The sequence below is a fragment of the Solanum tuberosum genome, unplaced genomic scaffold, assembly GCF_000226075.1.
Source record: "Solanum tuberosum cultivar DM 1-3 516 R44 unplaced genomic scaffold, SolTub_3.0 scf00062, whole genome shotgun sequence".
Lineage (NCBI taxonomy): Eukaryota > Viridiplantae > Streptophyta > Magnoliopsida > Solanales > Solanaceae > Solanum > Solanum tuberosum.
The window spans coordinates 456,609-472,090 of NW_006238987.1; the positions used below are offsets into that span (position 1 = coordinate 456,609).

Genomic DNA, 15,482 nt, shown 5'->3' on the forward strand with positions numbered 1-15,482 from the left:
TCTATAAAATTGAAAATAGCAACAAAAAAAAAGGGATCTTAAATTATTTGAAAACGAAAATAAATAAAATGTCTTCAATTAATAGTTTGATTTAAAAAAATGTCTCTACCGTTAATAATTTAATTCAAAAACATGTTTACTAATTTGATCCAGAAAAATATTTTTAACAAATTAAGTAACAATAAAAATATTTTTAAATTAAACTATTAATAACAAAGATATTTTTAGATCAAACTAGTTCACGGAGTCACATAAAAGCCAAAAGGGGGGATTGAACTGTACGGAAACAGAATGTGGGAGAGAACAACATTGTTTAGTGTGGGATGGTGTGCTACTGCTCTCAAATTTTATTTTCCACAAAGGGACGGCTCTTGTTTTTAAAAAAACGCGGCTGTTTTTGGGACCCTCTCCATTTTCCTTGTGCAACTCTTTACCGAGAAAAGTCTCACTCTCTCTCTTATATATACATAATATACACTTGGATTCTCATCCATCATAAATTATCCATCTTTACATTTATTCCTTTTTCAGTTTTCTAAATATAGTTTAATTTCCATGAATGACATATTAATGTCTAATTCTGAGGATTTAGGTACCCACAAAAGCAATTCAGAGGATGAGCTGCTTTTCTCTTCACCAACGTAAGTCAACTCTGAATCATTGCTTGATTTTATACTGAATATTCCTGCTCAAGTAAAACAAAGATTCTGTTCTTATCTTGACAATTTCGATCAGCTTGATGGTTTCTTTGACTAGTAATTTGTGTTTCTTTACTTGTATTTAGTATGAAGAAAATGTTGGAAGTGATGGTGATTCAGACTTTAAACCGTGTTCTAAATCCAACCTTGGAAAAATTGATTCGTAATGCTGTAAGTACACTGGTTTACTCAAAATTCAAATGCATTGAATCTTCTCTAGCTGTTTCGGGTGAATCCACACACTTAATATATATTAGATGTTGAAATCCTTCAATTAGTTATGTGTTTACTTAGTGGGCGTTTGGATTAACTCGTGACTTTTAAGCTTTTCTTTTGTTTTGGAAGTGTTTGACAAACACAAAAAGATGTTTTAAGCACTTCTTTCTAGGTTTAATAAAAAAAAGTATGAAAAAAGTCAAAAGTTGGGATTTCTACTTTTAACTTTTAGCTTATAAGTTACTTAAAAAAAGTCAATCTGAACACCCTTTTATTCATATTTGTGATAATCCCGACTACAGAGGCCTACCTGGCTCTGTCCCTGCACACACTTTCATAGACCATATAACAGCTTTGAGTTTTAATTTGATGTAAATGGATTTTGATTCAGTGGAGAATTAAAATTGGGAAAACCATGAAATGGTGAATTATTCATCTTATGTTAGGCAGGGAACTGCTGCTAATCTGTCGTATGAGAATCTTCACGACTTTAAAGCTGAAATTCCGAATTAATATGCTTAGACAACTGGGGATCATAATTTTTGAACATTTTTTCATCAATAATTCCAGAAGATAGTGCTACGTAGGCCGAAAAGGGGTAGAAAATTATTTATAAAACAATTTCGGGGGTAATAGGACCTTAGTATAGTATAAGTGTGTCTTTGAGATTTCGGGTATAGGTTGGGGTAGTTATGCATTTTTCCTTTCTCAATTTTCAAAACAAAGCTACCTAAAACATGAAACTAGTCTAGTGATCAATATTTACTATCAGGTGGTTAATCGCTCCAGAAAATTTATACTGCTTAAATCTTGGGGATTTAGTAGTTATGATGTTGTTGTTCGTATTCCAAACGTCTTCTTTCTAATATTTATCATAGGCAGATAGAAGGATGGTTTTGTCCTGAAAAACGATTTTCTTGAGCGGAGGGTCTTGGAAAACAGTCTGTCTAACCACTCTCTCCATTCCCCATTTGTGGGACTACACGGGGGTTTGTTGTTGTATTCCAACAACTTCTTTTAAGTGTACTTTCTCTGTCCAGGTAAAACAAGAACTTGAATTGGCAGAGAAGAAGTTTATATTCACCAAGGGGTAAGGATCATTCTTTGTGTTTTTCTATATTCCTATTCCCCATTTAGCAAGTGATAGTGTCACAATCAATTATATCGTCAATCTTGTATCTGAGACATCATTGCTCTCCAGAAACCCTGAAAAAGATATTCAAGCTCCTAAACCAAGAATCTTGAAGTTGATGTTCTTGTCGGAAGTTGATGTTCCTGTACTTACCGGAAAGGAAATTAAAGGAGAAGGAGGTAATGCTATTGAATTGGTCTTAGTTGATGATAACACTGGAGAAATTGTTGAATCTGGACCAGAAGCATCAGCTAAAGTGGAAATTGTTGTTCTTAGGGGAGAATTTGGAGATGATGATGGAGGTAATTGGACAGTTGACGAGTTTGATAGTAATGTTGTGCGAGAGAGGGAAGGAAAAAAGCCTCTTCTAGCAGAAACTGTACATGTGAGACTTAATAAAGGCATTGGTTCTGTAGATAAAATCAAATTTTCACATTCTAAATTCTATATGAAGATGGGGATGTTCAGGCTAGGTGCACGAATTGTTGACACTTTCAATAGCATTCAAGTAAAAGAAGCAAGGACTGAATCTTTCACTGTCAAGGATGGGCGCCAGCAATGTAAGTAGCTTTTCTATTTACACAATAAGGGCAGATAAAGGAGGCTTGCAGGGATAATATTTGTTTTGTGGTACTTCTTTTTCGATTTCTAACTTACTTCTCTCTAACTATGTGTAGTGATGAGGCACAATAGGAAGATAAACCTGAGCAATTAAACCATTACAAGATTTAACATGTTAGAATAGATACTGATTACTGCTGGTTCTATCTGTGCAGATCATGAGAAGCATGATCCACCATCTCTATCCGATGGGGTACACCGGTTAAAAAATATAGGTAGAGGCAGTAAGAATCGCCTCTCTGATGTAAATGTCCGCACTGTAGAGGACTTTCTGATTTTGCTCCTAAAAGACTGTGAACGACTCAAATGTGTAATTCACTATGACCTTTACCTTCTTAAGTTCCACTACATAGTGCTTGCTACCAGTATAAACATGCTTATTTGAACTGCATGTTAAAGGTTAACTCTGAAAACTTACTAACTCATGGATTGATGCTGTCAATTTTAACCTTGTATTGGAACTTAGCATTAAAATAAGTAGTGTAAAACTGAATTACCGTCATACGGTGCATGTTTCACCTTTATTACAATCTAAAGCTAGTGACATATTTTGTTGATTTTCAGGTACTTAATCTAAAGCCAAAGATGTTGGAGGAGACAATTAGCCATGCTCGGAGATGCATAACTAATGAACGGACATACTCTTATATTGACTTACAAGAAAAGGAAGGGGTGGTTTTTAACATTGTTGGAGAGGTGCAGGGACTTATTCTAGGGGGGCAATATCTACGTATGCATCAATTATCTGAAAGTGATAAGGCATGATTTTTTAGACCAAAACTTTTACTGTTCTCTCCTTTCTTTCGTTGCTTTTATCTCATATTTGTTGCTGTTTTCATCCTATTTGTGTTTGAAATTGACAGGCTAATGCTCAGAGGCTGCTGTTATCTGCATGTGAAAATTGGGATCATGTAGTACCAGTTGAAAATGAGACATTATTTATGCAATCTCCTTCTCAAATATTGCCAACCACGAACCCTTTGAATTCTCCAAGCCGAGAGGTTCCTAGCACCAGTAATGGCATTGAGAATTTTAGAACAAGTGATGGACACTGTTCTACCTCTTTTCAGCACAATGTTTCATCCGTCATTCCTGCCAGAATTGCAAGTGAAATCAGTCAGAACGATCCTGATTACGCCAGTATCAGTAACATGGAGTTCTCTAACTCCCCAATATATAGTCCTTCATTCCAACATTTTTGGATTGATCCATGCAACTTAGAAGACTTAATTTTATTGAATGCTCATCAACCATATGATGCCTCTACGTCTAAGGTAAATGTGCATAACCGGTGGAAAATGTTGCTTAAAATCTTTAGACAGTCCTCAATGAGAAGAAGAGCTGCAGCATTAACGGATATTCAACCTCTGAAGAAGCAGAGAGTCTTTTGATTCTATTGCTTTAGACTGTTAGTAATCAGTTCAACAGAAGGTGCATATTTCCTTAGTGATGTTGTGCTTGCCAAAGAATATGATTAACTTTGAAGAATGAGTTTTGACTGCTCTGGTTATGTTATGCAGTTGAAAGGATAGATCTCAGAGTTCCTCATCACAGACAAGGAAAGCATAACCTTCCACTGCAGATTCTAGTTACTCGTTGTTCTGGTGCTGTAGAAGCTGGGATTCAACGTTTGAGAAGGCATGTTGAAACTCTAATATAGTTATATGTTAGAATGTCGAAAATATAGGTATATGTTCTAAAGTGTTTACATTCATTTTATATCTTGGTTAAAATATTAGAATATTATTGATAATCATCTCATGATTTGGAGTCCCAATAATTAAGAGTGTCTTTGTTTCATGAAATCTTAACTCCTGAGTATATAAGTAGGTGTAGCTAACATGAAAGGGGGTTGAAATAATACTTGGTGAGGCAAGATTTGTGTTCATATTACATCTCATATATCTTCTTCATTATCAGGTACTGAACTTTGTGTATTTTGGAGTTCATTTCATATTAGTTTTTGTCTGTCTCGTCGATTCTGAATATCCTCAACCTCAAGTACTACCACTCTTAATACTTATTACTGCTTCTCTGCCTTCTCTATTTAATTTTGCCTTGTTGACTGAATTGTCCGACTTAGAAAGATCATACCTGTTTGGGCAGGTAATGATTTCATGGGCTGATTTTGCCACCTCTGGCCTTGACAGGGTAGAAAGTTATTGATCGCGGTTAGTATTCTCATCAGCAATGATTTGATGAACTAACGAGCCTGATTATTTAATGAGCTTCCATTTATAACCAGTTTGACATGAGGTCTAAGTATTAAGCATTTCCAAAAAAAAAAAGAAAAAAAATCTAAATGAAGAAGCAGCTTTTGATGGTCATATTTAGATTCTGAAACATGGAACTCTGCATGATTAGTGATAGATTTTACTCTTAATGCCATGACTAACACTGGTGAGATGAATTGCATCTGGCATTCACCTGTTAGCAGAGGGTCTCCCGGAAACAGCCTCTCTACCTCTACGAGGTAGTGGCAAGGTCTGCGTACACTTTACCCTCCCCAGACCCCACCTAGTGGGATTTCACTGGGCTTGTTGTTGTTGTTGTTGTATTCACCTGTTAGCAGAACACATGACATGACAAGGTATGCAGGATTTTCAAAAGAACAAGGAGGAGAATCCTTTTTTGTGTTAAATCCCATTTATTGAATCAGTTTAGAGAAACAAAATGTATTTTATTACATTGTTGATTCTGTATACTCTACTATATGCTATTTTCTTTAGATACGTAGAGCAATTCAAAACAACTGCTCTGTATATAATTCTATAGTACTAATTGCTAAAAAGACTAAAGCAACTGTAAGGTCTTCTGCATTTGTACACCATATTAACCTCAGCAAGAGCGTAGAAGTAGATCTGACTCCATTAATGAACACCTGCTGGCTCCAGCATTCAGGAACTCCTACATTTTGCAAGCCTTGCTGTCCTTACACATTTCCTCCTTTATGCAAGAAACAACAAAGGTGAGATTTTAGTAGTCTGTAGACTATCCTATGTGTCAAAACATGAAAACAAATGCTCCTTGTTATGCTTTATGTGTTGAAGGATCTATATCAGGTTTGCTTTCTGCCAGAAATGGAAAAGAATATAATCTCAGTAGGAAATGTTATATTAAGCATACAGTTTCCATGTGTCATGCATGAGATTCCAAAATCTAAACTGGAACTTCTTCAACGCTAACAGGAGAAATAAATTGAATGTATCTATAGGTTCAAATGCTACTCATGGATCTGAAGCTAGTATAAATACGACGGCCTGCACATCCAGTGAAATGCTGAGAAAGGTACTCGTGTGATAAATACATTAACTGGCAGGGACAATGATAGGGCTTTCTTGATGATTATGCATATACGCAATCTTTCAAAAATGTATGAACAGTGACAACTACAAAACTTAGCTTAAAAGGACAATGTAGAGCCCACCTTCTTCCTTCGTGCCTTCAGAACTTCTTCTAAAGATGGTCGACCTGTAACAAGAAATACAGCTTCAGGAAATTGTTTTTAAGACTATAAGCCATTAGTATATATCGGATGGCTTTCTGAGGTGCACCATTGAATGTATACTGCTTAAAGAAACTGAAACAAAATACTACTGTATTAAACATTTCTAAATGATTGAAGGTTGTGATATACTAAAATAGATGTCTATAATTTGTTTGTGCATGTGAACTAGATAGGGAATTAAGGGTTCAACATGAGCTAGATCCATCTGCTGTTTGTCTCCAAAACCTTTTTTATAAAGGTTATTTGGAAGATACGATGAAATGGGATTGGACCTGTTACTTGAAGACGGTATTTTGCCCAGACTCCATACACAGTATCAGCAATGGTCGCAATCTGCAAATCACAAGCTTTCATGAGAACATGTCAACTAGTGTGACACAACAAAATATCATATCAAGAATTGAAGAGGACTTACAGGTTCATATTTTGTAATTGCATACACCCATCCTAAACCAACTGCTTCATACAGCCGTCTAAACACCTAAATCAGTTATAAAAGAGAAGAAAAAAATTTGTGAAATTTCAAATTTGAAGGAGAAAATTAAGTATCAAATATATGCACACCTCAACATCTGTAACCACAGTTCCATCTGATAGTATAGCATGTATTCTTCCCATGACCTAAAAAATATGGTACATAGAGACTAGAGTCGTTACTTCATGAAATGTAAGAAAACAGAAGCGAGCTCGAGCAATTCAAATTAGGTACTTGTTAGATAATTTAAATGGATGTATTTAATTAATTAATTAATGATTTAACTTACACTAGATACAAAGCAATTAAGGATCATACCGTCTCATAATCGAGGCCTTCATTCTCCTCTGGGCGGTATTCATCTGAACTTATGTCAAGAAATTTAATTGTTCCATAACTTTTATTCCTCTCTCTTAGCATGTCAACCTGAAAAAATTAAATCCTCTTCATAATAGAGCAGCATCGACAAGTGAGGACTGCTCAAATGGCTGAACACCTCCACCGTCAACAAGTAGATTGAGGGTTCAAGTCACACTAGAGAATAAGTGGGAATACTATTGATCATCCATTATAATAATTACTTAAAAGAAAAACTGACACAAAACAGAAACAGGGAGAAAGCTGACAAATTGATATGATTCTATAAACTACTCCCAATTTTCACTTCGCGAGAGTCAATTTGACTAATCTTTGAAGTTAAATGAGATTATATGTTGCAATATTCTAAAATTAAAATTTATATATTCAAAAACTATACGAAAATACTATACTTGCCAATTTTTGTCAAACTTTACATAGTTTGAATCTCAAAAAACAAAAGTGTCACAGGACGGAGAGAGGGAATATATATATACCTCACGCATGCAGAGGGGACACTCTCCATCGTAAAGCATCTTAATTGTCCAGTTTTCAGGAGATTTCTCTTCATTAATATCCTTGTTGGGTGCCACAGTTGTTCCACTAATTGCCCTAATCGAATATCTTGGTCCTGGGTCATTTTAAAAACAGTAATGAAAATTAACCAAAGTTTCACCATTATGATCATGTAAAGAATTAAGCAAAGAGAATTTTGTCTTAAATAAAGAGAAATTGATTAATGAAAAGTTTTTACCATTTTGATTGAGCAGAGAAGGGTTGGGATTGGGAAGAAATTTAGAAGAAGAGGGGAATTTGGCAGTGAGATAAGCAGGAAGTGAGAAGAGAGAGATATTGGCTCGTCTAACAACAGGAGACGATGCTACTCTGAAAGCCATTTGCATATTTTGGCAATGAAGAAAAAGTGATGAAGGAGAAGGAACAGAGTCTGTTTTTGTTCATGTTAACGGCCACACCTACGTGGCAGTTCCATCTTCACTAAAATCATTTTGTTTTTCATCACCTTCGTGAAAAATAATATACACAGTTAAAAATTTCGTTGAGTATTTAATAAATATAAAAAAATATTTTATTTTTAATCGAATAAGCTTTGATCAATAATGTTTGATTGGTCATCCATTAATATAAGTGGTTACGCTCCATCTCTCCCATGTCATACATCAAATTCAAAAGAAAGGAAAAATTATCTAAAATACTCAATTTATTTTATCATATTCTTTAAAATTCTCTATCATTTGAAAAAATTACAAAAAAATTTACTCTCTTCTATTCTCGGATACATTACTTTAAGCGATGTATCGATCGGATACATCATTTTATATGATGTATCGGTCGGATACATCATTTTATGCAATGTATCTGTTTTTCGGATACATCACTTTATGCAATGTATCGATCGGATACATCATTTTATATGATGTATCGGTCGGATACATCATTTTATGCAATGTATCTGTTTTTCGGATACATCACTTTATGCAATGTATCGATCGGATACATCACTTTACGCGATGTATCAGGACATACACGATATATCGGGATGTTGGGTGATGTATCTAAAATCAAGACGTGATGTATCGGGACATTGAGGTATGTATCCAAATCGAGAAGAAATGTGTCGGGACGTTTTGGGATGTATCCGGATTCCACAAAATTCCGTGGATTTTTATAATTTGGAAAAGAGCAGAGATAAAATGTAATTAGCTCTTAATATTATACATAAACATGACTTTTAACTTGGCGTCAGCTAGCAATTATGACCTATTACTTTGGGTGTGCTCCACTAGGCACTTAAACTTGTATAAAATTGAACAAATGGACACATTCGTCCTACATGGCACCTTCATGTCCTACTTGGAATCCTATGTGTATTATGCCATGTAGGACAAATGTGTCTACTTGTTCAATTTTATACAAATTTAAGTATCTACTTGTGCACATTCAAAGTTGGAGGGCATAGTTGTCCGCTAAAACCAAGTTAAGGATCATGTTTATGTATTATGCCTATTTTATTAGAAACTAAATAGGGATAAATTGTAATTTCATCTTAAAACTATGTGATTCCTAAAATTTATACTATTTTATTTGTGTCAAAATTCCAAAGAAAAAATGTTTGGGCTTATATGGGGTTCACATCAATTAAGAGCTTCAATCCAGTACGATGGAAAAGGCCCAATACATATGGCTCCTCTCTTTACTTTGTTTCCAATTTTATTTTTTTGCCGGGGTATTGGGGGGGGTTGATCTTGAAAACAAGTGGTTCTGGAATATTTTATTTCATGTATATGGCTCCTCTTTTTACTTTGTTTCCAAATTTCTTTTGCAGGGTCCTGGGAATGGTCTTAAATTAATTTTTTTTCAATTCATCTCTTTAGCAAAAATTTCACGATCAAAACTCAAAACTATTATTCATGTGGCAAAATATGTTGAAACTTGCAGGTGTTGTCACTCACTTTTAAGATCATTTTTATAAGGAAAAATTACTTATATACACACATTAACTTACCTTATTCTCCATTTATCCCTACCTTTTAAAAATATTTCACAAATTCCTTATTTCTCCCAATTCTTAAAAATTTCGGATACATAAAATCCACCTGCCAAACCCAGGTTTACCACTCCTCTTTTCACTCCTTTTTTCTCTCCCTAAATTCACTCCACATTCTTAGCAGTTACAATTTTTAAATCAATTTGATTTTCAAAAAGATTCTCTCTCCCATCAATCTATTTCAAACATCTGAATAGGTAGGGATTGTACTCCATTGTTGTCTTCTTCAAAAAAAAATTTGTTTAGTTTTTGTTCTTGATACATATGGATCAGATTCCTTCATTTAGTAACTTTTTCAAATCGATTTCGATTCTTAATGTGAATCTCCAACGATTCAGAATTTCTCACAATTAAGTAACTTCTTTTTTGGTTTGTATTATTTTGAGTTAATCTCGTCATGGTTCCTCTTCAGCCATTGTTGTTTTCAACCTCTTCTTCCTCCATCATCTTCATTGTACCATAATATTCTAACGATGGGTGTGTATTTTTTATTTTATTTTTGTGAGATCAAATGAGTTTTTAATAGACTATGTTTATGGGTGAGTGTTTCATTTTGTGTATATATTTTTGATGCCTAACACGATGGGGAGTGAGTGTTTCAACTTGTTTATGTATTTTTTACGATTTTTTTAGATCGGGATGTATTTTTGTTGTTTCTAGTGAATTTTTTTGTATTTTTTCATTATAAGATATTTCTTCTCATTAGTTTTAGTTAGTTACTGATGCATTTCGACACCTAACTAATGCAATGCAATTTATAACTTGATTGTTGATTCAATTATGTATTTACTTGATAACTTAGTTCTAGTTAGTTGAGTATTAATTTATGATGATACACTGGATAATTAGTTGTAGTTAGTTCTTAATTCATTAATGTATCTAATTGATAAATTAATTCTTACTTATTGTGATACATTTAAAGATACACTTTATTTAATTTTACATACTATTTTTTCACAACCTTATTGTATCAGATACATCATTTTCAACTAGAACATGATACATTATATAAAAATGTATCTGAACCATATTAAGTGGTACCATCTCCACAAACACAATCTCTGGTACATTATTATCAAATAGCTAATGATACATTATTTTAAAAAGAGGTATATGAAACATAATTTGTTACAAAAATGTACACAAGGTTCAAAATCTTAACATTTCAATTTATTGTATCAGAATTTCATCAACTGATAGTAAATTGTAATGTTCTATCAAGGTAAAAGTGGAAAAATCAAAAAAACTGAAAATTTATAATCTCAAAATAATGTATCGGAAACATAACAATAGTCTCAAAAAAGAGTTTGTCAATCTTCTTTCTGAAAGAAAGTACAAGTTCTTCAATAGTGACCTTCTTGTCCACAACATCCACAACCTGCGCACACTTGAAAGTTGTTGACACCCAATTTTGAACCTCCACAATTTAAATTAATCATCGAGCTTCTCAAATTTGAAACGATTTGAAATAATTAGTTTTTATAAAGTTCAAATATCTTTCAAGTTACTTTTAATTAATTTTATTGTTTTTATAATTTTTAGACAATATATATATATATATGTATATATTTCATAATTATGTATATAATTAATATATTTTATGATTACTCGAAAATCGTCCCAAAAAGGATTTTGTTTAATTAGATATTTGGTTAGTTTGTTTAGTTATCCAATAGTTTACAATATTGAGTTAATTAGTTAGTTTATAATTAAGTTGATTATTATATAATTATGTGTCTAATTAGTATATTTTACGAATGTTCGAAAATTGTCTCGAAAGGATTTTAGCTTTATTTAAATATTTGGTTATTTAGTCGCTTATATTGTTAAAGTAATTAGTTTATAATTAAGTTAATTACTTTATTTCATTAAGATTAGGAAGCTCGTTAATTAAGTAATATTAATTCATCTTATTTAATTTGTAGTCGAATTCGCTAGTTTATTAAATTTGACTAACTTTTAAATCCGATAGAACCTTTTTCTTTTAAACCAAATCAAGCCATTTGCCAACTCCCATAACCCATTTTATTTTTCCAATTCCAAATACCCATTTCCCAAGCCCAACCAACCCACTCCCAATTCTGTCCAATTATTCCCAGGCCCGTTTCTAAATTCCTAACTACAGTAGCCCACACTCTTCATCCCATCCAGACCAGCCCAATAACCCCTGACTCGGCCCACTTCTCTTTCCCATCAATTAAACCCATCAGCAACACTCCACGCTAAGGCTAAAGTCGCAACAACAATCACAGGCGACGTGAAAAACAGAGCAAGCGGCGTCAATCGCGGAAGGCCTACAACGATGCTCTAACGTTCACAAGCTGACGGAGCAATACACGGAGTTTACACGGAGAGCAACAGTGAGGAATGCGTACAGTACGATTCCTTGTCTTCTTCTTCATGTCCCTCTCTGTCGTACATTTTGAGCAGAGAAAAGCAGCACGCGTCTGTCCCCATTTCTTCTTTCGGAATGGGGACGAAGCTTCAAAAAAGGGTGTTTCCCTAAATTTGTGAAAGATTTTCGATTTTGATTTTTGAATTTGGAATGGGCCTTGCACCCGATTTTTTTTCCAGCCCTTTCCCCTTGAAATCGAACCCTAGCTCCCTTATATATAATGCTTTACAGTTTCAGTATGAGCGGAGAGGGGTTTTTTTTTCTTTTGGAGTTGGATTTTCATTTTTTAGCAAAAACAATTCAAAAAAAAGGGGCTTGAGCACTAGTACTAAAAGCTGGGAATACGTTTTGGAGGCAGAGGATACAACGTTTTTTTTAGAGTGTTTTTGTTCAGTTTTCGGTTCAAATTTCTTGTCCACCATTCGTGTTCAAGTTCCGTGGTAGGAAGACGTGGTCGCTGGCTCATTTCGTTCCAGTCGCTGCCTGTAACGAGGTAAACAACTCGCAACCTTTTGTTCATCTCGAGTTTGAATGCGTTGAGTCGTGTTTTGTTCTTTGTGATTCAAAAAGGATCCTATATGATATGTTCGAGCCTGTTTCATTACTCTCTCTGTCCAAGCATCGTTTTCCATTTGGTCTGTAAGTGCTATCTCGCTTTTGGATGAGAGTAAAAGTCTAAGAAGGTGGCTAAAATTAGTAGCAAAATGTGAGGTTGCCTTGTTATTTCTGGACTCGACTAGTTTGCCATATCTATTCTTCGATTTCGTTTCACTGGTTCATTAAGTTACGAGATCTAAATGTAGTCTTTGTTCTGCTTCTCCCACATCTTCCACCATTTCCGATTTGTTTTTTTTCTGCCAGTGAGTGTCATCCTTGTTTGGTTAAGAAATTGCACTTCTAGAAAGTGGGTGTGCCGTTCTATCGTTTGGTGGTTAAATGCTTTTCAAACACTTAGTCAACTTATATAACATATTCAATTAGTTTGAGATTTGTTTAGTCATTTTAGAACTATTAAGAATGTAGGAATTGGGTTTTATATTCTATAGATATTGTTTGTTTTAAGATGTCCTTACTTCCCTGTTAAAGTTTGCTATTCTGGAAATTATCTATTTGTTGATGTCAATTTGATATAGCACAAATAATGTGTTTGATTGCATATGGGCTTCAGTTGATCATTTCATTTGCTACATTGTGATAATGGGTTAGTTCTCATCTTTGTAAAAAGAGTTTTAGTCATGCCTTAACTGTATGTGTTTTTTTTATGTCAAAATAGTAGTCTGATTTGTACCGTAGTTTGTTCATATATTTTGGATTAAATAACGCTTAGCAGGTCCATTTATTTTTCCTCTGATTAGTGTCATATGCATTTTTACTTCATTATTTCCCGTATTAAATCAATGGCTTATTACTTACTTATATATTCTATTCATTTGTTTGCATGTGAAATTTCCCCGAGTCCACCATGAACTCCTTTTTCCTCGCATTTCGAGAAAGCCGTAAAGGCTTACATCCCTTTATCGAGTCAACCGGCCATAAAAAATCGACGAACAAGATTTGGAGCGAATTCGGGATTGTATACACCTAGTGTATACGAAAATCAAGAAGTGGGCCCAAAGGCCTCCAAAATCCAAGATTGTATTTTGTTACTTGTTGGGACTAAGCCCATTTAGTTATTATTATTATTATTTCTCTTAGAAGTTTAGGACAGGTGAAAATTGGGTCAAAGGCCCAAAACGAAAATGGGCCCAAGTACTGGCCTAGGCGGACAGATCCAGACTAGGGCCCAAACTTCCTTTCCTTATCTATTCAATTGTTATTATATGTTTTATTTGCTAAAATTAATCTTAAGATTTTAAAAATTCAACTCCCCAAAAGATAACCATTTTGAATTAACTATTTAAAATTAAGCAAGCATTTTTCTACTAGACTTTTTCAAGAAAATTTGCAAAATATTGTACTTAAATAATATTTTTAATATCCACTTTCTCCTTTAAGATCTTTTAAAGTATTAAACTGTTTACTTCTTAATTTATTTAAGTATGCATGCTTTATTTTAAAATCAATTAGCCAAATAGTTAATTACTGGATAACCGCGTGTTAGCGGGCATTTCGGGCGCTTTCAAACCCTTCCCGAAATGCTAATATGAACCTCGAACCCCTTTACAAGTTTTCACTAGATTCCTGTTTTAGTCTTATGAAAATGAATAGTTTTCTTGATTTTTCTTAAAAATTAAGTGGCGACTCTAAACCAGTCAAAATATATTTTCCAAATAAAACAAAAGTTAGAGATACATCACATATCAATCAACTCAATTTAAGATATTCAATAGCCTAATGATAACTAACTCCAGATACACGATAGTTTATATATTGATACATACCTTCATATATTGATAAAGAAATTCATATATTGATACATAAAAATAAAATAAAAAATTATATGTATCTAATACGTTATAGTAACAACACACTGACTCACATCTAGAAAAATCCATTACATACACATCAAACTAGAATTGAATCAAGTTGAAATCATGATTTATATATGCATATACAAATTCAAAAATCAAAAAAGAAATGCACATATGTGATACTTTATATTAACAGTACACATTAATTCATAGATCTGCAAACCCATAACATATACGTCAAATCTTTAATGTATCAAGTTCTAACCAGTAATGTATCATGACTTATCAGTCAATATACAAATTCATGAATGAAAAAACAATAATTAAAGCACACGAATATGTGTTGCATACCTTTTGTTATAGATCTTTTAACTCGAAAATCGAAGTTATGGCAAATAAACATAAGTAATTTTGCCCGAGCTAATTATAAAATAACAACTTTCAATTGCCTTCATATTTCAGATCTGCCATCGCACATTGGTAAGCAACCACCAACACAAAAATAAAGATACCAAGAAAGTTGGCAAAGAAACCCAGAACTGATCGTCACTCATAGTGAGATTTGTGTAGAATTCGAAGAACCCAAAAGCTATGATCTTCGATTTTTTCTTCCTTCGAAAGTGTCAGTCAAAAATCAAAATATTCATTATGTATCTTATCAAATTTTAAACAAAAGTTTTGAATCCTACTTGAAAGTTTCTTCATTGAAACATGGACAAAGATGAATAGGAATTTTGAATTTTGAATTGATTTGTTATTTTAGGATTTAGTTTCTCTAATTGACACATTAAAGAGAAATTGAATAGCATAAATTATGGGATTTTAATATGATTTTCTGTTTTGTTTTCCTTTTTAAGCGCAACAACCATATTTATAATATATCACAATTAATGTATCCGGACAGCCAATTATGTATCCGGATGGCTGATATTTTAAGGGATTTTTGTAAAATAGAAAAAAGTAGGGATATAATGTAATTTAGGTTTTACACTATGTGATTTATGTAAGTTATACTTTTTATAATTCACATGCGATGTGGATTGTGTGGCGATTATTTTTAAAAAAAAAACATCTGAGAATGAAATCTTGTTGTTTTTTTGTTT

General features: G+C 33.4%; 2 protein-coding genes across 3 annotated transcripts; one reads left to right on the plus strand and one right to left on the minus strand.

Moving 5' to 3' along the window:
* Nucleotides 1–483: 483 nt before the first annotated feature.
* Nucleotides 484–6,441, plus strand: LOC102581617 (calmodulin-binding protein 60 A-like). Of its 2 annotated transcripts, XR_001473180.1 has the most exons (9): nucleotides 484–641; nucleotides 785–869; nucleotides 1,955–2,004; nucleotides 2,116–2,606; nucleotides 2,823–2,977; nucleotides 3,232–3,426; nucleotides 3,531–4,098; nucleotides 4,188–4,354; nucleotides 5,882–6,441. XR_001473180.1 is itself a non-coding variant. In XM_006345122.2 (8 exons), exons 1-7 carry the CDS (start codon nucleotides 556–558, stop codon nucleotides 4,056–4,058), a joined length of 1,590 nt encoding a protein of 529 aa, XP_006345184.2. In that variant the 5' UTR covers nucleotides 484–555; the 3' UTR covers nucleotides 4,059–4,098; nucleotides 4,188–4,532. The 2 variants fall into 2 exon arrangements, 1 of the variants encoding a protein (XP_006345184.2); XM_006345122.2 differs by lacking the exon at nucleotides 5,882–6,441 and having other exon boundaries at nucleotides 4,188–4,532.
* Nucleotides 4,617–7,950, minus strand: LOC102586128 (uncharacterized protein At5g50100, mitochondrial). The gene is made up of 8 exons (XM_006344962.2): nucleotides 7,762–7,950; nucleotides 7,505–7,638; nucleotides 6,969–7,076; nucleotides 6,740–6,796; nucleotides 6,591–6,656; nucleotides 6,448–6,508; nucleotides 6,095–6,138; nucleotides 4,617–5,613 (listed from the first exon to the last, which is right to left on the minus strand). The coding sequence occupies exons 1-8, from the start codon at nucleotides 7,907–7,909 to the stop codon at nucleotides 5,575–5,577; spliced, it is 657 nt and encodes a 218-aa protein (XP_006345024.1). The 5' UTR covers nucleotides 7,910–7,950; the 3' UTR covers nucleotides 4,617–5,574.
* Nucleotides 7,951–15,482: the final 7,532 nt, after the last annotated feature.

Excerpts from the sequence above, each read along its gene's own strand:
- LOC102581617 (XM_006345122.2), top strand. The coding sequence starts at position 556 with ATGAATGACATATTAATGTCTAATTCTGAGGATTTAGGTACCCACAAA. Across the intron at positions 2,005-2,115 it reads AAGTTTATATTCACCAAGGG|AAACCCTGAAAAAGATATTC; the intron begins GTAAGGATCATT and ends ATTGCTCTCCAG. Across the intron at positions 3,427-3,530 it reads AATTATCTGAAAGTGATAAG|GCTAATGCTCAGAGGCTGCT; the intron begins GCATGATTTTTT and ends TGAAATTGACAG.
- LOC102586128 (XM_006344962.2), bottom strand. The coding sequence starts at position 7,909 with ATGCAAATGGCTTTCAGAGTAGCATCGTCTCCTGTTGTTAGACGAGCC. Across the intron at positions 6,797-6,968 it reads AAGGCCTCGATTATGAGACG|GTCATGGGAAGAATACATGC; the intron begins GTATGATCCTTA and ends CATATTTTTTAG. Across the intron at positions 5,614-6,094 it reads TGAAGGCACGAAGGAAGAAG|GAGGAAATGTGTAAGGACAG; the intron begins GTGGGCTCTACA and ends TCTTGCATAAAG.